A 20,778-nucleotide genomic window follows, 5' to 3' on the forward strand; every position below is an offset into this window, starting at 1 on the left:
GGAGTAGAGACAGGCAGGTCTCTGAGCATGCTGGTCAACAAGACTAGATGAAAGAGCAAGTTTTAGGTCTAGTGAGAGAGCCTATCTCAAAAAATATGAAGGAGCTGGGCGGTGCTGGTGCAAGCCTTTAATCCCAGCATTTAGGAGGCAGAGGCAGGTGAATCTCTGTGAGTTTGAGGCCAGCCTGGTCTTCAGAGAAAGTTACAGGACAGCCAGGAATGTTTCACAGAGAAACCCGGTCTTGAAAAACAAAAACAAACAAAACAAAGTATGATGGTGATTGAGGAAAAACATCCTGACATTAATCTCTGGTCACATGCATAGACAAACGCACCCCACACAAAGGTCCATACTCGTCTCCAGGGTGATCACTGTCAACAATACTGAACAAAAGACTTCTGGAGACTAATGATGTAGGATGTAGTACAGCGGCAGAATGCTTGTGTAGTGCACCTGAGGCTATGGGTTCAATCCCGAACACTATTCAGGGGGAAAAAAATCACCAGGAAGATTTTTTTTTTTTGAGATAGGATTTCTCTGTGTCTTCCTGATAATGTAGACGGGGCTGGCTTTGAACTCACAGAGATTCACCTGCCTCTGCCTCCCAAATGCTGGGATTAAGGGCATATACTGTCATACCTGAAGAAGATCACTGAAGTTGATTTGAACTTGGAGGTAGATTCATTCATATCGGCTCCCTACCCTCTCTCAGAAAGAGTATGTCATATTAAAAAGAAACCGCAATAATTTCTTTGAAGTCATTTTTAGTACAGTTTGTTATAAAGAGTGCTTACTAAGTTTTACATATATTTTCTGGAAGTAGAGCCTTTTCGTTTGTTTTTCGAGACATGGTTTCTCTGTAGTTTTAGAGCCTATCCTGGAACTCGTCCTGTAGATCACATTGGCCTCGAACTCACAGAGATCAGCCTACCTCTGCCTCCTGAGTGCTGGGATTAAAGGCCCACCACCTGGCCTGGAGGCAGTCTTATGAACCCATTTCTTACCAGAGAATCAGAGAAATAAGACAGCAGAATGATAAGACATATTCATTAACTTATAATGCCATTCCTATGACTACCCAGAGGAAAAAAATAATGAGAATAGTTGTGACTATAATATGAAACTAAGTTGCAGAATTTGGGGCTGGATAATAGCTCAGCAGTAAAGATGCCTGCCTACAAGCCCAAAGACTTGAGTTAGGCCATCAGGACGAACATGGTGGAAATAAGGGAACCAACTCCCAAATGTTATCCTCTGACCTATATTCACCCATGCAGACAGACACACTGTGTACACACATATACAAATAAGTGAGGGAAGAAACAAAAAAAATGTTTTTAAAAATTACTTTTAATTGTGTGTGCGCAGGTATATGCACTTGAGTGTGAGTGCCCTTGGAGGCCAGAGCTGTTGGAGATGCAGTTACAGCCAGTGTGAGGCAGCACATGTGGTTCTGGGCACTGAACTCAGGTCCTCTACAAGAGTAGTGCATACTCTTAACCCTGTCAAAAAAATTCTAGTAAAGCTTAAACTTAAAGCCTGTACACATATAAAACAATATATAGTCTAAAACTTGAAAACTCTCTATGGTATTTATTATCAGATATACCTGTGGGCTGGTAGCAGATAGTTTTATTCAGGGACCGGAGGAAGGGCAGGGAATCAGCAGATTAGCGGAACTAATAATAGGCCTAAGTACAGAGCAACAGTTCAAGAACTTAGAATAAACCAAGGAGGTTTAATCCCATCTTTAATCCCATCTTTAATCCCAGCACTCTATGGTGAGTTCCAGGACAAACAGCTACACAGAGAAACCCTGTCTCAACAAAACAAAAAACAAAAAAACTAATAGGGAATTTAATGTATCACTGAGGTAAAGGCCTCTGAGGTAAATTCTAATAAATCAAAATATTTTCTAAATTTCCCTGACTATGAAATATAGCATATAGCTGGACTGGTCCGGAATGCATTTGTAACTTGTTAACTGTGGTGAGACAAGTCTAGAAAGCACTAGGTTAAGGATAATTTTAAAAAACTTAAGGAATCATAAATTAGGAATAAAAATGAAAAACCACAGCCAAATTAAGGGATATTAATTCTATCTGACTATTATTCTGTCAGGGCAACATAGCAAATACTTTAAGCTTTGGAGCCAAATATACAAAATCACAGATATCATGTAGGTTTTATTTACATAGCACAAATTCCCTTATTTTTCCTGAAAACATTTAAAATGTTAATATAGTAACAAGTGAGTATAATTTTGTCAAGTAGGTCACTAGAGAAAACAGAATTTGCGGGGCAGTGGTGGCACACTGCTGAGATAGGAGGATCTCTGAGCTTAAAGCCAGCCTGGTCTACAGAGTTCTAGGACAGCCCAGGACTACACAGAGACATCCTGTCTCAAAAATACAAGCAGCTGGGTGTGGTGATGCTCAACTTTAATCCCAGCACTTAAGAGGCAGAGGCAGGTGTATGAGTTCAGCCTGTTCTACAAAGTTCCAGGACAGGCTCCAAAGTTATAAAGAGAAATTCTGTCTTAAAAAAACAAAACAAAAATGAAAAAAAAAAACAAAACAAAACCAACCAACCAACCAAAGAATTCTCCTGAAGGGATCAAATTTTACTAACTTGGGATTCAATGTTAGATCAGCTGTAAATGCTTACACATCATCGCTGATCTGAAATGAGATTTCACGTTTTTGTTGTTTTTTGTAGTGATCTCTATTGCCAAATACTGATATATATTTATCATCATCATGTCTTTTGCTTTTTTTTTCTTCTATCTCTGCCTCCTGAGTGCTGGGATTAAAAGTGTGTGCCACCACACCTAGCTGCACAACATATTTTTTAAATTATCTTTATTTATTTATTGGGGGTTTGGAGAAGCATGACTGACTGTGCCACAGCACAAGCATGCAGGTCAGAGGTCAAGCCTCAAAAGTTGGTTCTCTCCTTCTGCTATGCAGGTCCCAGGGATTGATCTCAGGCTGACAGGCTTAGTGGCAAGGCACGTTATGCAATGAGACATCTCGCCAGCTCCTCATGATTTTAAGCTGGGAAACATGATTTTAGCTGGGAAAATCCATGAGTTGGAAGGCATCTATAGATGCTTTAGACTCCTCCCTAGGCATCTGTATTTGTGGATGTGACTACACTGCAGAGTCATCACTTCCAGTTAGAGGTCTGGGAGAAAATCAGCTACAGAGTGAGATGGACTATGGAGTATGGAAATTTCCTGGGGCCTGCATCAAAGCCTAAAGAACAATGCTGCAACTGAAGTCTGGGTTTACAACAGTAGCTTTGCTACTGAACATCTCCTTGCCATTTGTCTTGCACTGGAATGGGGAGTGGCACTCGGGAAGTGAGTGGGACTGGCAGTACTAAACAGCAGCACTGCTCCAACTGCTCACCACAGCCACAAACACAAACAAGGATGGCTGGTATACCAATGGAACACAGTTTTTACATATCACAAAACACAGTTCATTTTTACTTTTTTCAATAATTAAAAAAACATAAAAAGTATTCATAGCTCATGGGCTGTAAAAAAGCCAAGTTTGCCTGGTGGTTCTCAACTTTTTTTTCTTTTACCAACTACTCAACAATATTATAAACTTCAAATATTTATTTATTTTTAGATTTCTTTCTGTGTGTCTGTCAACATGTCACATATGTGAGAGTGTCTGAGAAGGACAAGGATGTGGGCACTAGGATCTGGACTCAGGACCTCTGGAAAACAAGGGAATGCTCTTAACGCCTGAGCCATCCTTCCAGCCCTCCAAAAATTTTATTTCACGTCAGGACAGTGATAGGACTAAGGAATTAAGGAATCCTGCCACTGGGAAGGCAGAGGCAGGTGGATCCTATAAAGTGAGTGTAAGGACAGACAGAGCTACACAATGAGACCAAAAAAAAAAAAACAAAAACCACAACAACAAAAACCCTCGGGGTTGGGAGTTGGCTCAGGAGTTAAGAGCAATTGCTGCTTTTGCAGAGGACCCAGGTTTGATTCCCAGCCACAGGCTGATTCACAATCATCTGTAATTCCAATTACAAGGAATCTGACACACTCTTCTAACCTTCTCAGGACCAGGCATCACATGGTATGCATACATACATGCAGACAAAATACTCACATATACAAAGTAAGTAAATCTAAAATTGTTTTTAAAAAAATACCTCAAGCCGGGCAGTGGTGGCACACGCCTTTAGTTCCAGCACTAAGGAGGCAGAGGCAGGCAGATATCTGTGAGTTCAAGGCCAGCCTGGTCTACAAGAGCTAGTTCTAGGACAGGCTCCAAAACTACAAAGAAATCCTGTCCTGAAAAACAAAAAACAAAAACAACAACAACAACAAACCTCAATAAAAATTAGTCTAGGGCTGGAGAGATGGCTCAGAGGTTAAGAGAACTGGCTAAGCCAGGCTGTGATAGCATACGCCTTTAATTACGGCACTTGGGAGGCAGAGACAGGCAGATCTCTATGAATTTGAGGCCAGCCTAGAGTTTAAGGACAGGCTCCAAAGCTATAGAGAAACCCTGAGTTTGGGTGGGGAGGGGGGTACAGAAAGGGAGCACTGGCTACTCTTCCAGAGGTCCTGGGTTTTAAGTGCCAGCAGGTACATAATGGCTCACAACCATCTGTAAGGAGATCTGGTGCCCTCTTCTGGTGTCCAAGCATACATGCAGACAGAACACTATAAATAAATAAATCTTTAAAAAATAATAAAATAAAAATTAACCTAACTAAAAAGTGGGCATAAGTCCTTAAGTAGATATCTCTCCAAAATAGATATATAAAAACTGTTTAAGATTATTAGCCATTAGGGTAACATAAATTAAAATAACAATGAAATAAACTGGTATTTTCTTTTTTTTTAGTTTATTATTTTCTTTTATGTGCATTGGTGTCTTGCCTGCATGTATGTCTGTGTGCTGTGTGTGGGTGTCAAATCTTGGAGTTAGACAGTGGTTAGCTACCACGTGAGTGCTAGGAATTGAATCTGGGTCCTCTGGAAGAGCAATCAGTGCTCTTAACTGCTAATCCATTTCTCCAGCTCCAAAGTGATATTTTCTAGGATGAATGTAATAAACCAAAAGACCAAAAGCTGGCAAAGATGTAAATAAGTTGGAAATTTCATTTGGGTATGGCAGTGAATACCAGTAATCCTAACACTTGGGAAAGAAAGGTAGGAGAATCAGAAACTCCCAAGTCATCCTCAGCTATACATCACATACTATAAACACACCCCAGGATGCATGAGAATGAGAGAATGGGGGGAAGAGGACACAGACTGAAAAAGAGTGGTGGCATACATCTTTAATCCCAGCACTTGGGAGGCTGAGGCAGGGGAATACCTGTGAGTTCAAGGCTAGACTGGTCTACAAAGTAAACTCCAGACAGTCAGAGATACATAAGAGGGGCGGGGGGAGAGAGAGATAGGAGGGGAGGGGAAAAAGAGAGGAGGGGAGGGGAGAAGAGGAGGAAAATGGAGGAAGGAAGGGAAAAGAAGAGAAAAAAATTGGATATTGCCTGACATGGTGGCGCATGTCTTTAATCCCAGTATTAAGGAAGCAGAGGCAGGCAGATCTCTGTGAATTCGAGGACAGCCTGGTCTACAGAATGAGTTTCAGGACAGTAAAACCTACATGGAGAAAAACTGTCTCAAAAAACAAACAAACAAACAAAATTAAATCTTTATATGGCAGGTGGGAATGGACAATTTCGCTGCTACTGTAGGAATATCTATCTGGTGGTTCCCCCCTTAGTTAAACATACAATGGTCTTGTTACTTATTGAAAAAACTGAAAACAGGTGTTTCAAGAAAAAAACCAAAAAACTTGTGAACAAGTTAATATTATCAGCAGTCATTCACAATAGTCAAAAGGAAGACTACTTCAGTAGACACCAAAGGATAAAGAAGAGCTGTTCTCTCCATATGAGGACATTTTATTTAACTAGAAGAAATTAAATAGATACACACTACAACATGAGTGAACCTTGAACACAGTGCTAGTGAAACAGAGAGAATTAAAAGCTACTCATTGGTGACGCCACTGTCAGGGACCATCCAGGAGAGACAAAGCGGATCGGCAGTTGCCAGGGGTGGGAAAAAGAGGGTGGGGAAGAATAGAAGGCAGTGGAGTTCCTTATGAGGAATGTAACTTTCTGAATATACTAAAACTCAACTGTATATATGAAAGATGTAAATTCTGTGTTATAGATCTTTAAGAAATGAGTTTTAAATCTATTACAAATTTTTTATTAAATTCTGGGTGTTTCTTAATGGAATTACTGTATTTCTTAGCTATGAAAGCATATCCAAGTTACATCACATGTACCCAGGAAAAAAACTTTTAAGAGGTCCGAGAATGTAGCTCAAGGGTAGCACACTCACTTACTATGCATGAAAGAAACCCTGAGATCAATTACTGAAACAAAACAAAAAAACCAAAATTCTACCCGAGTTTTTGCTTAGATTCATAGATTTTCTTCAGTCTGATGAGATCGATTAGCGGGTAAAGAATATCTGCTACCAAGTCTGACATTGGACCCAAAGAGAGGAAAGAGAGAACTGACTACCACAAGCTGTCCTCTGACCTCTATAGGCACGTCATGGCATACGTCCAACTCACAAAATATATACATAAAAAATTAAGGGAGAAGTTCATAGATTTTATAGCTGCCAAGTAAGTAAACAGTTCTATGTGTCGGTAGCACTATCTGAAAAAAACTTAAACTGGAAACTTTATGGAGACACAATGTCAGCGTCCCTGAACCAGAACACTCAATTTAACAATTTAATAAGCAACACAATTAGATTTCAATAGCTTCATCTTTTAAAATGTTTAACACTACTAAACCCCACAAGCATATTGTATCATTCAGGCCAACAGAGCACAGCCTGGGTTACCTCTTTCTCCTCTGGGCAGTAAAGAGGCCCTGTAGGATGAAGAACAGCTTTCTGTGCATAATAAAACAGCTCTGATATATTCTTCAGGTTTTTTGCTGAACACTAAAAAAAAATAAATAAAAAATAAAAGTTTTAAATTTTAAACTCTGAATCAATTATGATAGCTAAAACCAATTCCTCCTTGGAACCCCTCCCATTCTCAGGACTTCTCAATTTCTCTACAGCTACATCCACTCGGTTTAGTGGAAAAAAAAAAAGCCAGTAAGCTAAGAGTTAAGATTCCTTGAAGAAACTGAAAAATAAATTTTCCTTTGTAGAAAGTACAAATGTTTCCATAGAGCTTTAGAGGAAAACTTTTAAATTCTATGTTTTATTTGGTTTATATGACTTCACAAAGAACAGAAAATTTACTCCATCCCACACAATCCCTGCTTCCCATGAGGCATACCTCCACACAGGTTTCTATTTCTGTATACTGGTTCATAATAGGAAGGATAGTCTCCATACTGCTATATTCCACCAGATCAGATTTGTTCCCAACCAATATCAAAGGCAGCCTGAAATAAACAGGGCATTAATGCAATAAATAAAAAAAGACGTTAGATTTATATTTTAACTTAAATCATTAACCATTCTAACTAAAAAATTTTAATCTAGTCTTCCCAACATAACTTCTCTTCTATACTCTCTCTTTACACACACACACACACACACACACACACACACGGCCAAGGCCCCTAGAGAGTAGGTTCATTCAATCAGTCAATACCTATTTCAAGTCACAAACTCTTCTAAGTATAAGGGCATTTAGAAAAACGTTCCTGACTGGGTGGGGGTGATCAGGAGGAAGATCAGGTACGAACCAAAAATAAACTGCAGGCTTAGGGGAAAAGTTACTGAAAAATATAAGGTTTATACAGGTATGGCAGTGCATATATATAATGCCAGCAATTGGAGGACTCAGACAGGAGGATTTTGAGTTTAAGATCAGTTTACACTACACGGGGAGAACCTGTTTCAAAACAAATAAACAATAAGGTGAAAAAGTACAGCAGTCTGGGGAAAATCAATACTCAGGAAAGTAAGTGTCCTCATGTGCTTCAAGGAAGGAAAACGTGAAAATCAAGGACAAGTTCACCCATGACTGCATTTACACACACTACAACTTCAAGCGACAAAAGACGTTTGCACCTGGCCCCACAAAGGCCACCAGCAAAGCATAGTGGTATAAACCTTTCATCCTGACTACCTGGAGACAGAAGCAGGAAGATTACAAGTTTGAGAATAACCTGGGAAATATAATGAGAGTCTACATCTGTAAAATGAAATGAGATTAAATAAAAATAAAACAAGGTCCACAAAGCAGCCACAGTATGTTAGTGGTGATTTCTAAATTTAGTCAAAGTTTCTAAATTCAGTGGCAAAAGTTGGTTCTTCCTAGATACTGGCCAAAGTACGCTCTTCTCCAGAGAGGCCTTCCTAGAAGTAGCTCCAACAAGGAGAGAGCGGCAAGAGCATGAGGGCATTGTGGCCTTTAAGGCATGACTGTCCAATACAACATTCTATGATGATGGTCTTTTTTTTCTTTGCTTTTTGAGACTGGGTCTTTCTAAATAATCCTGGCTGTCCTAGAACTCGAAATATAGACCAGGCTGGCTAAAACTCGTGGAATCCCTTGTGGAGACTAAAGGCATGTGCTGACCCCTCCTGAGAAGATGACTGTCTTTAGCAGCACTATTAACCATAACCACTAGCCACAGATAGGTACTGTGCTTCTGAAATGTGGACGAGTACATCAGGAGAACTTAGAATAAGTTTTATTTCATTTCAATTAACTTAAATTGCCACAAAGACAAGTGGGTAACAGCACTGGACAGCTGAGAGTCACTCTTTCCTTCCAATTTGTCAGTAACTCACTGCAAAGCTCTAGAAACAACGAAGAGTCAACGAAGGCCCTAAGTCACAGTTTCCCGTCCATAAGGAAGAAAGACAGGGGCATCAGATTTCCAGAGTAGGAAAGAACAAAAATACTGAAAAAGAATTCTGAAAACTGAGCCAGGAGCCGGATGTATACAATTAATATTTAAAACATGATTTTCCTAACATATAAAAAGATTAAAATGGGAGCTGGAGAGATGGCTCAGTTCTCTTCCAAAGGACCTGAATTTTGCTCGCAGCACCCACATGGTGGGCTCATCAACAATTTTAACTCCAGTTACAGAAGATCTAATGACTTCTTATAGCCTCTGCAGCATGCATAAAGTGCAACAAACTTCACACATACATATAAAAAAAACAAGTAAATAGATCATTTTTTAAAAAAAGTGGTGCCAGGAGTGGTGGCACAAACATTTAACAGCAGCACTCAGGAGGTAGACAGATCTTTGTGAGTTTGAGTTCAGCCCAGTCTACAAGGTGAGAATCTGTCTCAAAGGTTAAAATAAATGAATGAATGAATGAATGAATGAATGAATGAATGAATGAATGAATGAATGAATGCCAGGCATAAATATACCAGAGGCAGACACCTTTAATCCCAGCACTTGGGAGGTAGAGGCAAGTGGAGCTCCGTGAAGTCAAGTCAATCTATATTGTGAGATTTTATCAAAACAACAACAACAACAACAACAAAAAACAGAAGAAAGGGAGAAAAAGAGAAAGGAAAGAAAGAGAAAAAGAGAAAGAAAGAGGAAGGAAAGATAATAAAAATAATGTTTGTCCAATTAAATACTGGAAGGAAATTTTTTTTTGACTTAAAACTGAAATCATCTGCTTGGTGGTACTGGCGCATGCGTTTAGTCCCAGCACTCAGGAGGCAGAGGCAGCAGGCAGATTTCTGTGGGTTTGAAGCCAGCCTGGTCTACATAGTGAGTTCCAGGACAGCCAGAAATACACAGTGAAACCCTATCTTGGAACACCAAAAACAATTGAAAACATTTATGCAGAGAACTACCATTCTATGTAAAAGTTACTGAATGTGTTCTCTTGCCTTTCTCCCATCACACTTGTATCTTCCAAGGAACTGCATAGAACCTCCTTGCATGAATTCCTAAATAAAGATTTCCAGAGTGTATTAGAGAAGTTATATATAATCTATCTAATTTTATTTATTTACTTTTTTGGAGACAGGGTTTCTCTGTTGCTTTGGAGCCTGTCCTGGAACTAGCTCTTATAGACCAGGCTAGCCTCGAACTCACAGAGATCCACAGGCTAATTTGATTCTTGATACACCCACACGCATCCAGGACAGATATTAACCTTTATCCCCATTACAGAAGAGGAAACTAGAGAGTCAAATGAAGTCAGAGGCTTACAGTTTCTAGTGGCCAAACCAGATCTCAAAGGTTGCTCAACATTTTCCAAGTCCTATGCTCTGCCCAGTGTACATTATGAGCAATTCCACACCTCATTAAAGAAACAACTCAAAAGAAGGCACATAACGCTGGCAAAGAGAGACTCCTAAACAGACTCAAGCAGCAGTCTGTGATCAGAAACAGATGGTTACTAAAACATTTAACCTGTCAGTAACTGCGAATCTTCACAGTGTCAGAGCTGTTTTCTGCTTTGCTCTCGAATCTATTTCTAATCACTCCTGTCCCCTGCACACGTATGTGGTGGCTTACTAAGGTAGGTAAACAGAGAACTGACAAACCAGTGTAGAGGGCCAGGGACATGGCTCAGCAGGTAAGGGCACTTGCTGCCAACTCTCTTTTTTTTTTTCTTTTTATTCAGGGGGTTATGGAGGAGGAAGGGTGAAGGGGGGAATAGAGAGAGAGGGAGGGAGAGGGAGAGGGAGAGGGAGAGGGAGAGGGAGAGGGAGAGAGAGAGAGAGAGAGAGAGAGAGAGAGAGAGAGAGAGAGAGAGAGAGAGACAGAGAAGGGGGGAGATAGAGAAGTGGGGAGAGAGGCAGAAGCAAAGCTGCCTCTCCTAGAGGAAGATAGAAAAGAGCTTGCTGCCAACTCTCAATTCCATTCTAGAACCAACAATAAAAGGGGAAAACAAAATCCATTTTGGTTTGCTCCTCCTACCCCACACCCCACACCACCCCCTGCCCAAGAAAGGGATTCTCTATGTAGTTCTGGCTGTCCTGGAACTCAATTTTTTTTAATGAGATAACTTCTTTTTTTTGGGGGGGGGGGGAAATGGGGAGATATATATATATATATATATTTTTTTTTTTCATTCTTATTGAGATCTACAAAAATTTTTCTCTGCTTCCCTCCCTGCCTCTCTCCTCCCTTTCAACCTTCTCCCAAGGTCTCCATGCTCCCAATTTACTCAGGAGATCTTGTCTTTTTCTACTTCTCATGTACATTAGATCTATATATGTCTCTCTTAGAGTCCTCATTGTTGTCTAGGTTCTCTGGGATTGTGATTTGTAGGCAGGGTTTCTTTGCTTTATGTTTAAAAACCACTTATGAGTATATGTGATAATTGTCTTTCTGGGTCTGGGTTACCTCACTCAAAATGATGTTTTCTAGCTCCACCCATTTGACTGCAAAATTCAAGATGTCATTTTTTTCTGCTGTGTAATACTCCATTGTGTAAACGTACCACATTTTTCTTATCCATTCTTCGGTCGAGGGGCATTTAGGTTGATTCCAGGTTCTGGCTATGACAAACAAAGCTGCTATGAACATAGCTGAGCGCATGTCCTTGTGGCACTATTGAGCATCCTTTAGATATATACCCAAAAGTGGTATTGCTGGGTCTCAAGGAAGGTTGTTTCCTAATTTTCTGAGAAATCACCAAACTGATATCCAAAGGGGCTGTATCAGCTTGCACTCCCACCAGCAATGAAGGAGTATTCCCTTTACCCCACAACCTCTCTAGCATAAGTTGTCATCAGTGTTTTTGATCTTGGCCATTCTTACAGGTGTAAGATGGATCTCATTTCCTTAAGTGTCTTTCAGCCATTTTAGATTCCTCTATTGAGAGTTCTCTGTTTAGGTCTGTACTCCATTTTTTTTATTGGATTATTTGTTCTTTTGATGACTAATTTCTTGAATTCTTTGTATATTTTGGAGATCAGACCTCTGTCTGATGTGTCTGTAGGCTGTCATTTTGTCTTGTTGACCGTGTCCTTTTACAGAAGCTTCTCTGTTTCAGGAGGTCCCATTTATTAACTGTTTCTCTCAGTGTCTGTGCTACTGGGTTTATATTTAAAGAGTGGTCTCCTTTGCCAATGCATTCAAGTGTACTTCCCACTTTCTCTTCTATGAGGTTCAGTGTAGCTAGCTTTATGTTGAAGTCTTTGATCCGTTTGGACTGGAGTTTTGTGCATGGTGATAGATATGGATCTATTTTTTCTTCTACATGTTGATATCTGACTATGCCAGCACCATTTGTTAAATATGCTTTCTTTTTTCCATTTGACATTTTTTTGCTTCTTTGTCAAAAATCAGGTGTTCAAAAGTGTGTGGATTAATATCCGGATTGTTTTGGCTATCCTGGGTTTTTTGCTTTTCCATATGAAGTTGAGTACTGTTCTTTCAAGGTCTGTGAAAAATTTTACTGGGATTTTGATGGGCACTGCATTGAATCTAGATTGCTTTTGGTAAGATTGTCATTTTTACTATGTTAATTCTGGTTACCCAAGAGCATGAGAGATCTTTCAACTTTCTAATGTCTTCTTCAATTTCTTTCTTCAAAGATTTAAAGTTCTTGTCATACAAGTCTTTAACTTGTTTGGTTAGTTACTCCGAGATATTTTATGCTGTTTGTGGCTGTTGTAAAGGGTGATGTTTCTCTGATTTCTTTCTCAGCCCATTTATCATCTGTGTACAGGAGGGCTACTGATTTTTTTGAGTTAATCTTGTATCCTGCTACATTACTGAAAATGTTTATGTTAAGTTCCTTGGTAGAATTTTTGAGGTCACTTATATAAACTATCATATCATCAGGAAATAGTGAGAGTTTGACTTCTTTTCCAATTTGTATGCCCTTGATCTCCTTTTGTAGTCTTATTGCTCTAGCTAGGACCTCAAGAACTACATTGAATAGATATGGAGAGAGTGGACAACCTTGTCTTGTTCCAAATTTCAGTGAGATCACTGGGAGTTTCTCTCCATTTAGTTTGATGTTGGCTGTTAGCTTGCTGTATATTGCCTTTATTTTGTTTTGGTACGTTCCTTGTATCCCTCCCTGCTCTCTCCAAGACCTTTATCATGAGGGGATGTTGTATTTTGCCAAAAGCTTTTTCAGCATCTAATGAGATGATCATGTGGTTTTTATTTTTCAGTTTGTTTATATGGTGAATTACGCTGACAAATTTTCATATGTTGAACCATCCGTGAATCTCTGGGATGAAGCCAACTTGATCATGGTGGATAATGGTTCTGATGTGTTCTTGGATTCGATTTGCCAGTATTTCTTTGTTTTGTTTTGTCTTTTTTTGAGACAGGGTTTCTCTGTAGCTTTGAAGCCTGTCCTGGAACTAGCTCTTGTAGACCAGGCTGACCTCGAACTCACCAAGATCCGCCTGCCTCTGCCTCCCAAGTGCTGGGATTAAAGGCATGAGCCACAACCACCCGGCTGATTTTCCAGTATTTTATTTAGTATTTTTGCATTAATGTTCATGAGTGAGATCGGGCTGTAATTCCTTTCTTAGTAATGTCTTTATGTGGTTTGGGTATCAGGGTAATTGTAGCCTCATAAAAAGAGTTTGGCAATATCTGGAACTCAATTTGTAGACCAGGATGGCCTCAAACTCAAGACATCCACCGGCCTCTGCCTCCTCAGTGCTGGGATTAAAGGCGTGCATCACCACCGCCCACCTAGATTTATTTATTAGTTTATGTGAGTGTTTTGCCTGCATGTATACCTGTGTACCAAACTTTTGCCTGGTGCCCGAGGAGGTGATGAGTCTCTGTGTGGGCACCGGGAATTCAATCCAGGTCCTTTGAAACAACAAGTGCTCTTAACCACTTCAGCCCTAAATCCAGCATAATGTACTTTAACACCTACGTGTGCACACACACACACCAATACACACAACACAAATAAATAAATATTTGAAAGAAAAACCAAATTGGGAACATGCTAATAATCAGTAGATCTAAGTAAAGACTTAACAGATATGTTTGTTACTGCTTCTTACATCTTTTCTCTAAGTTTGAAATTTTCCAAAAAAAAAGTTTGAAAGAAAAATACCTGCTGTCTTTGTCTGTTCTTTCATTTATAAGAGGAATCCATCGGCTTGTTACCTAAAATGAAAATAAGTAGTAGTTACGCCATGATGCAGAGCTTCCTTGAAAAGCTGCACACTCAGAGGCAGAGGCATGGAGATTTCTGAGTTCAAGGCCAACCTGGAGCTCCAGGCAATACAGGGTGGCGCACTGAGATTCAGTCTTAAAAAAAAAAAAAAAGCCAGGCAGTGGTGGCACATGCATTTAATCCCAGCACTCGAGAGACAGGCAGATCTCTGTGAGTTTGAGGCCAGCCTGGTCTACAGAGCTAGTTCCAGGACAGGCTCTAAAACCACAGAGAAACCCTGTCTCAAAAAACCAAAAAAAAAAACAAAAAAAACAAAGAAACCCTGTCTCAAAAAACCAAAAAATAAAAACAAAAATGTGGCAGCAGATGCTTTTAATCCCAGTACTCAGGAGGCAGAGACAGGCAGATCTCTGTAAGAACGAGTTCCAAGAAATGTTCCAAAGCTACACAGAAACCCTGTCTCATGGGGCTGGAGAAGTGGCTCAGCAGTTAAGAGCACTGGCTGCTCTCCCAGAGGTCCTGAGTTCAATTCCCAGCAACTATATGGTGGCTCACAACCATCTGTAATGAGATCTGGTGCCCTCTTCAGGCCTGCAGGCAGAATACTGTATACATAATAATAAAATCTTTAAAAAAAAAAAGAAAGAAAGAAAGAAAGAAAGAAAGAAAGAAAGAAAGAAAGAAAGAAACCCTGTCTCGAAACCCCCTCTTGGAAAAAGGTGGCAGAACAAAAAAAGAAAAAGCATACTTTACTAAAAATTATTATATGATTATGAATGTTCTGTCTGCAAGTGCATGCCTGGTGCCCAGAGGCCAGAAGAGGGTGTCAGAGCCCCTAGAACTCAAATGGAGTTACAGACGAAGAGTAGCCTCTGAGTCATTTTATTCTGAGTCATATCTCCTCTACTTTGTTAAGAGTCCTTAATGTCCCACTAAAACTAGGCAGAGTGGCACATATTTGGAATCCCAGGCTAAAGCAGGAAGATCATGATTTCTAAGCCAGCCCAGGCTACAGAGTAAGACCCTATCTTAAAATCAAAAACAAATCTGGAGCAGTGGCAGAGCACGCCTTTGATCCCAGCACTCTGGAGGCACAGGAGCATGGATCTCTGTGATATCCAGGCTAGCCTGATCTTCAGAGCTGGCTCTAGGAGACAAGACAACCAGGGCTACACAAAGAAACCCTGCCTTGAAAAACAAAAACAAAAGGACTCACCTCAAAATAAATAAATAAACCATATCACATTTAATTTAAATATAAAGAAAATTTAAATATACCTTATCAATAGAATGTTTATTGTTAACAGCATAAACTATGCAGATGACATTAGCCTAGAAGAAAAATTAATAAATTAATGGCATGTTGAAATAAAATATACACAACAGGATTTAATTATCAACCACCTAAGATCTGAGCCAAAGGAAGAAATTTTTTGAAGAAGAAAAGCCTGTCTATAAGAAAGTATCCCTCAAGAACTAGAGCAAAAAATACAAACTCAAATACCAATGATAACAACAAAGAGTTGAGAAATTCCTGTTAAACTTGAGCATGGTAGCACATGCCTATACAGCACTCAAGGAGGCAGGGGGATCAATACAAGCCTTAACTACACTGGGAATTCAAGGACAGTCTGAGCTACAAGAAACTGTCTCAATCCACAACTGCCCCTAAGAAGACAGACTCATAGGCTTATCACTGTTCATGTACATGTATACACACACACAAAATGACTTTTTTACACATACCTGTGATATTTCTTGATGAAGTTGTTCATCACTCTGTTCTGCTTCTATAAATGATAAAAGTCAGAATTTTGTATTTCAAAAACTTTCATAACTAATAATCAAGCCAAAAAAACCCTATGTAATATGCACCTAAAGAAATTGACATAGATGGTTCTACAGTTAAGAGCACTTGTTGCTCTTTGAGAGGACCTTGATTTGGTTCCCAGCACCTACATAGCAGCTCGTAACTCTCTCTAACTCCAGAGTCAAGGGATCCAACAACCTCTTCTGGCCTCCATAGGCACTAGGTATGAATGTGATACATTTACATACCTACAGGCACAGATACATACTCATAAAAATTAATAAATATTCAAAATGATATAGAACAAGTTAAGTTACCAAAATAAGAATAATCCAGAAGAAAAAGCTGAACCAAGATAAGGAAGGTGGTTAGTAAGGAAGAAGTATTGGAGAGGATTCTAGCACTGAAAGGCAGAGGCACTGTATCAAAGATCTAGGCCAGTATCTGGTGTAGAGTTGAAAAAGGATCAGGAGGCCGGGTGGTGGTGGCTCACACCTTTAATCCCAGTACTCAGGAGGCAGAGGCAGGAGTATTTTTGAGTTTGAGGCCAGCCTGGTTGACAGAGTGAATTCTAGGACAGTCAGGGCTGTTACACAGAGACATTCTATCTTGAAAATGAAAAAAGAAAAGAAAATAATAAGAGCCAGGCTAAAGAGATCAGTAACTCAAGAAAGAAGACTGAGTACTTCGGAGCCAGAAGCTCAGACAAGAATCTGGACACAGAGCCCAAGACTAGACACTATCGGCATAGTGGATAGGAGCAATAACAACAAAGGCCCAGAGGCAAAACTACGGCCTGAGAATGAAGAAAGAGCTTTTCTTTCTTGGCTGGTAAGATGACTCAGTGGATAAGAGTTCTTACTGCCAGGCCCGAGCTCGATCCCTGGAACCCAACATGGTGAAAGAAGAGACTCAAATCCAACAAGGTATCCTCGGACCTCCACACATACTGCAGCTCACTGATATCCACATACATACTAAGTAAGTAAATAAACTCAGTAACATGTATAGTTGACAATCATCAGAAACAGTAAGATGAACTCTGTACATGTCTGTGCATGTGCATGTGTATGGAAACTAGACATTGATGTCAGGTGTCTTCCTCTATCATTCTCACTCTATTTGTCCAGACTGGTATGTTTACTGAACCCGCAGCTCACAAACTGGCTCAACTGGCTGGCCAGTGAGCTCTGAGATGTGCCTGGTTCTGCCTCTTCCCAGTGCAGGCATTACTGCCAAAGTGCCACCCGAACTCAGGTCCTTATGCTTGCTCAGCAAGGCCTTCACTTACTGAGCAATCTCCTCAGCTCCCAAAGTAGCCATCTTGTTGAATTCTTCATGTGTTCTTAAATTTCTAAACCTTTTGTTACATATAGAATTCAACAAATCCTGGCGATCAAAATCAGGGCTAGGAAAATACTTTGTAAATGATTTACAGCCACAGCCCCTCAACGAATTTAAAATTCAGAATCTACTTATTTGAATATATATGCGTGTAAGGTATACATGCATATGTATATGCATAGTCACATTTGTGTGACTACAAGTGTACAATACCGCATGTGTCTGTAGTGGCCAGGGGCACTGGATAACCCTGAGGCTGGAGTTACAGCCACCCGATGTATGTGCAAGGGATTGGATTCAGGTCCTCAGCAAGAGTAGTATATGACCAAGTCAAGTGGTGGTGGCACACACCTTTAATCGCAGCCCTCAGGAGGCAGAGGCAGGCAGATCTCTGAGTTGAGGCCAACCTGGTCTACAGAATAAATTCCAGGACAGCCAGGGCTACACAGAGGAACTGTGCCTCAAAAAAAAAAAGAATAGTATATGATTTTGTTTTGTTTTTATTGAGCTATACATTTTTGTTCGCTCCTCTCCCTTTCTACCCTTTTCCAGGACCTCCAATCTCCCAATTTACTCAGGAGATCGTGTCTTTTTCTCCTTCCTTGTAGATCTATGTATGTCTTTCTTTGTTGCCTAGGTTCTCTGAGGTTGTTAACTGTACACTGGTTTTTCTTTGCTTTATGTCTAAAAGCCACATATGAGTGAGTACATATAATATTTGTCTTTCTGGTCTGGGTTACCTCGGTCAATATAGCTTTCTCTAGAGCCATCCATTTGTCTGCAAATTTCAAGATGCCATTATTTTTTACCACTGAGTAGTACTTCACTGTGTAAATGTACCAAATTTTCTTTGTCCGTTCTTCAGTTGAGGGGGTATCAAGGTTGTTTCCAAGTTCTGGCTATTATGAGGTATGATTGAGTATCCTTTGGGTATATACCCAAAAGAGGTATTGCTGGGTCTTAGTGGTATGTGATCTTAAACACTGAACTTCTGAACATTTTTAAAAGCTCAGATAGGTTCTATTTTCAGGGCTATTAAAAATTAACTCCAGAGCCTCTCTCACAAGAGACCACCAATCTTACCTGAGTAATCGACAATGTGTGTTGGAACTCTCTCAGGAGTGACATCAGCTGGAATGGTGATTTCTTCTGCCCGAGGAGGAACCTTTATTTAAAAACAAAAACAAAAAAGGATAAATGTGGAGAAATTATCCATCAAACTTACTAACAGAGCATGTAGATTTATCTATATCAGGCCCTTCTTTGAAAGCTATTATGTTAGGTATGCACTATGTTCTAAAATGCTTTCATTGGGGTGCTTTATCATATAAAACCACAAAACAACCACATTTTTTTAAAATTATTTTTTATTTACCAGATTCACTGGAAGAGCAGTCAGTACACTTAACTGCTGAGCCATTTCCCCAGCCCCATAAAAACATTTAAGGACCAGCAAGATGGCTCAGTAGGTAAAGATGCTTGCTGCTAAGTCCAACCACCCAGGTAATCAGACCTTTGATGCCTAAAACCCTCATGGTAGAAAGAATGAACTTACTCCCACAAGTTGTCCTTTTGCCTCCAAATGTGCACTGTGGTACGTATGCACATAGACAGATAACTGTAGTAGGTACCAAACAGTTCCATAAAAGCCCAGAATGGAGTATAACAAAGGTTTATTTATTTGGGGATAAATTCACAGTGCACTGGGAAGTGGAACCAAATCCAGCAAAGAGGGACGCGCACGCACGCTTTTTGTCTGCACTAATAGTACATGAAACCATGCCCAAAGTGGGCAGGTATCTTAAAGGCTATGGCTGAAGGAGTTCCCACAACAGATAACAAATAAAAATGTAATAAAAATTAACAAAAATAAAAAAAACAAGAAAAAAGTAAGTTTCCAGCAGAGATATAGCACAATGGTAGAGTGCTTGCCTAGCAAAAGTCCAGCCCTAGGACACAGTCAGAGGCTATAATAAGGACATCTCGAGTTTTTCACAAACTTAAAACACTTCTTAATTTTGTATTCAAATATTAGAGGTTTTTTTTTTTTAAAAAAAAAAAGTATGGTTCTGAGGGCCTGGAGAGATGGCTCAGAGGTTAAGGGCACTGGTTGTTCTTCCAGAGGTCTTGAGTTCAATTCCCAGCACCCACATGGTGATTCAATACCATCTATAATGAGATCTGGTGCCCCCTTCTGGCATGTGTATACATAATAAATAAATTAATTAAAAAATATGATTCTCGGCCGGGCGATGGTGGCGCACGCCTTTAATCCCAGCACTCGGGAGGCAGAGGCAGGCGGATCTCTGTGAGTTCGAGACCAGCCTGGTCTACAGAACTAGATCCAGGACAGGCTCCAAAGCCACAGAGAAACCCTGTCTCGAAAAACCAAAAAAAAAAAATATGATTCTCATTCTGTTTTGTTGAGAATTTAAAGCACTTTACAAATAAGGAGCTATGTTAATCCAAGGCAGTCCTGAGGAGTGTAACTCAGGGGTGGAGAACTTGTCTAGCACATGCAGCTTTGGGTTTAATCCTCATCCTGACAAAACCCACAAAAATCCAAAACAAAATCACAACCTTCAAGGTAACCAATAAATATTAATTTTATGTAGGCTAGATAACCAGTTGGCTAAGGTAGCCTGTGTTTAATAATTCCACATTTCAGAAAGATGCACAGTTTTAACAAAACTGCAAAGTGTGGTGGTTCGATCCTTTCTTTTTGATTATCTTTTATGTGTATGGGTTCTGCTTACATGTGTATCTGTGAACTACAAGCATGCCTGGTGTTCTTGGAGGCTAGAAAAGGGCACCGGATCCCCTAGAGCTTGAGTTACAGACAGTTATGAGCCACTCTCTGGGTACTGGGAATCAAACCCAGGTACTGTGGAAGAGCAGTCAGTGCTCTTGACTGCTGAGCCTTTTCTCCAGCCCCAATTACATGATTTTCAATTAGGGGAAAAACCCATATTCACACAAAAAAGGAATACCCTTAAACAATTTTAACTTCAGTTAAACATTTAAAATTTATTTCTTCTCTTCTTCTCTCTCTGAAACTCTCTTCCGCCATTCCTGTCCCCAGATTCCAGTCTTCCCCCACCCTTCTCTCTTAATAAAACTTCCCACAGGGGCTGGAGAGATGGCTCAGAGGTTAAGAACATTGCCTGCTCTTCTAAAGGTCCTGAGTTCAATTCCCGGCAACCACATGGTGGCTCACAACCATTTGTAATTGGGGTCTGGTGCCCTCTTCTGCTGCTAACGCTGACAACCTGATTTTAATTCCCAGGACCTACCTACATGGTGGAAATACAAAGCTAACTCCACACTGAACTCCGTTTGTATGGAGTTAATCCAAGGCAGTCCTACATAGTGGAAATACAAAGCTAACTCCACACTGAACTCCGTTTGTATGGAGTTAATCCATACACACAGACAGAATATTGTATATGTAATAAATAAATATTTAAAAAAAAAACTTCCCACATTAAAAAAA

The 20,778-nt window shown here is 40.0% G+C and overlaps 1 protein-coding gene across 6 annotated transcripts in view; it reads right to left on the reverse strand.

The window, feature by feature from the left end:
• Rhot1 (ras homolog family member T1) overlaps nucleotides 1–20,778 on the reverse strand; it is a 73,094-nt gene that overhangs the window by 34,996 nt on the left and 17,320 nt on the right. For all 6 annotated transcript variants that reach the window (XM_075991421.1, XM_075991419.1, XM_075991416.1 and 3 more), the window contains exons 3-8: nucleotides 18,369–18,450; nucleotides 15,878–15,921; nucleotides 15,410–15,463; nucleotides 14,069–14,121; nucleotides 7,365–7,473; nucleotides 6,917–7,018 (exon numbers count right to left, since the gene is read on the reverse strand). In XM_075991421.1, the coding sequence (XP_075847536.1) occupies nucleotides 6,917–7,018; nucleotides 7,365–7,473; nucleotides 14,069–14,121; nucleotides 15,410–15,463; nucleotides 15,878–15,921; nucleotides 18,369–18,450 (444 nt within the window). The remainder of the gene's footprint in view (nucleotides 1–6,916; nucleotides 7,019–7,364; nucleotides 7,474–14,068; nucleotides 14,122–15,409; nucleotides 15,464–15,877; nucleotides 15,922–18,368; nucleotides 18,451–20,778) is intronic.

The sequence above is a fragment of the Microtus pennsylvanicus genome, chromosome 11 (assembly GCF_037038515.1).
Source record: "Microtus pennsylvanicus isolate mMicPen1 chromosome 11, mMicPen1.hap1, whole genome shotgun sequence".
In the NCBI taxonomy this organism is placed as follows: Eukaryota; Metazoa; Chordata; class Mammalia; order Rodentia; family Cricetidae; genus Microtus; species Microtus pennsylvanicus.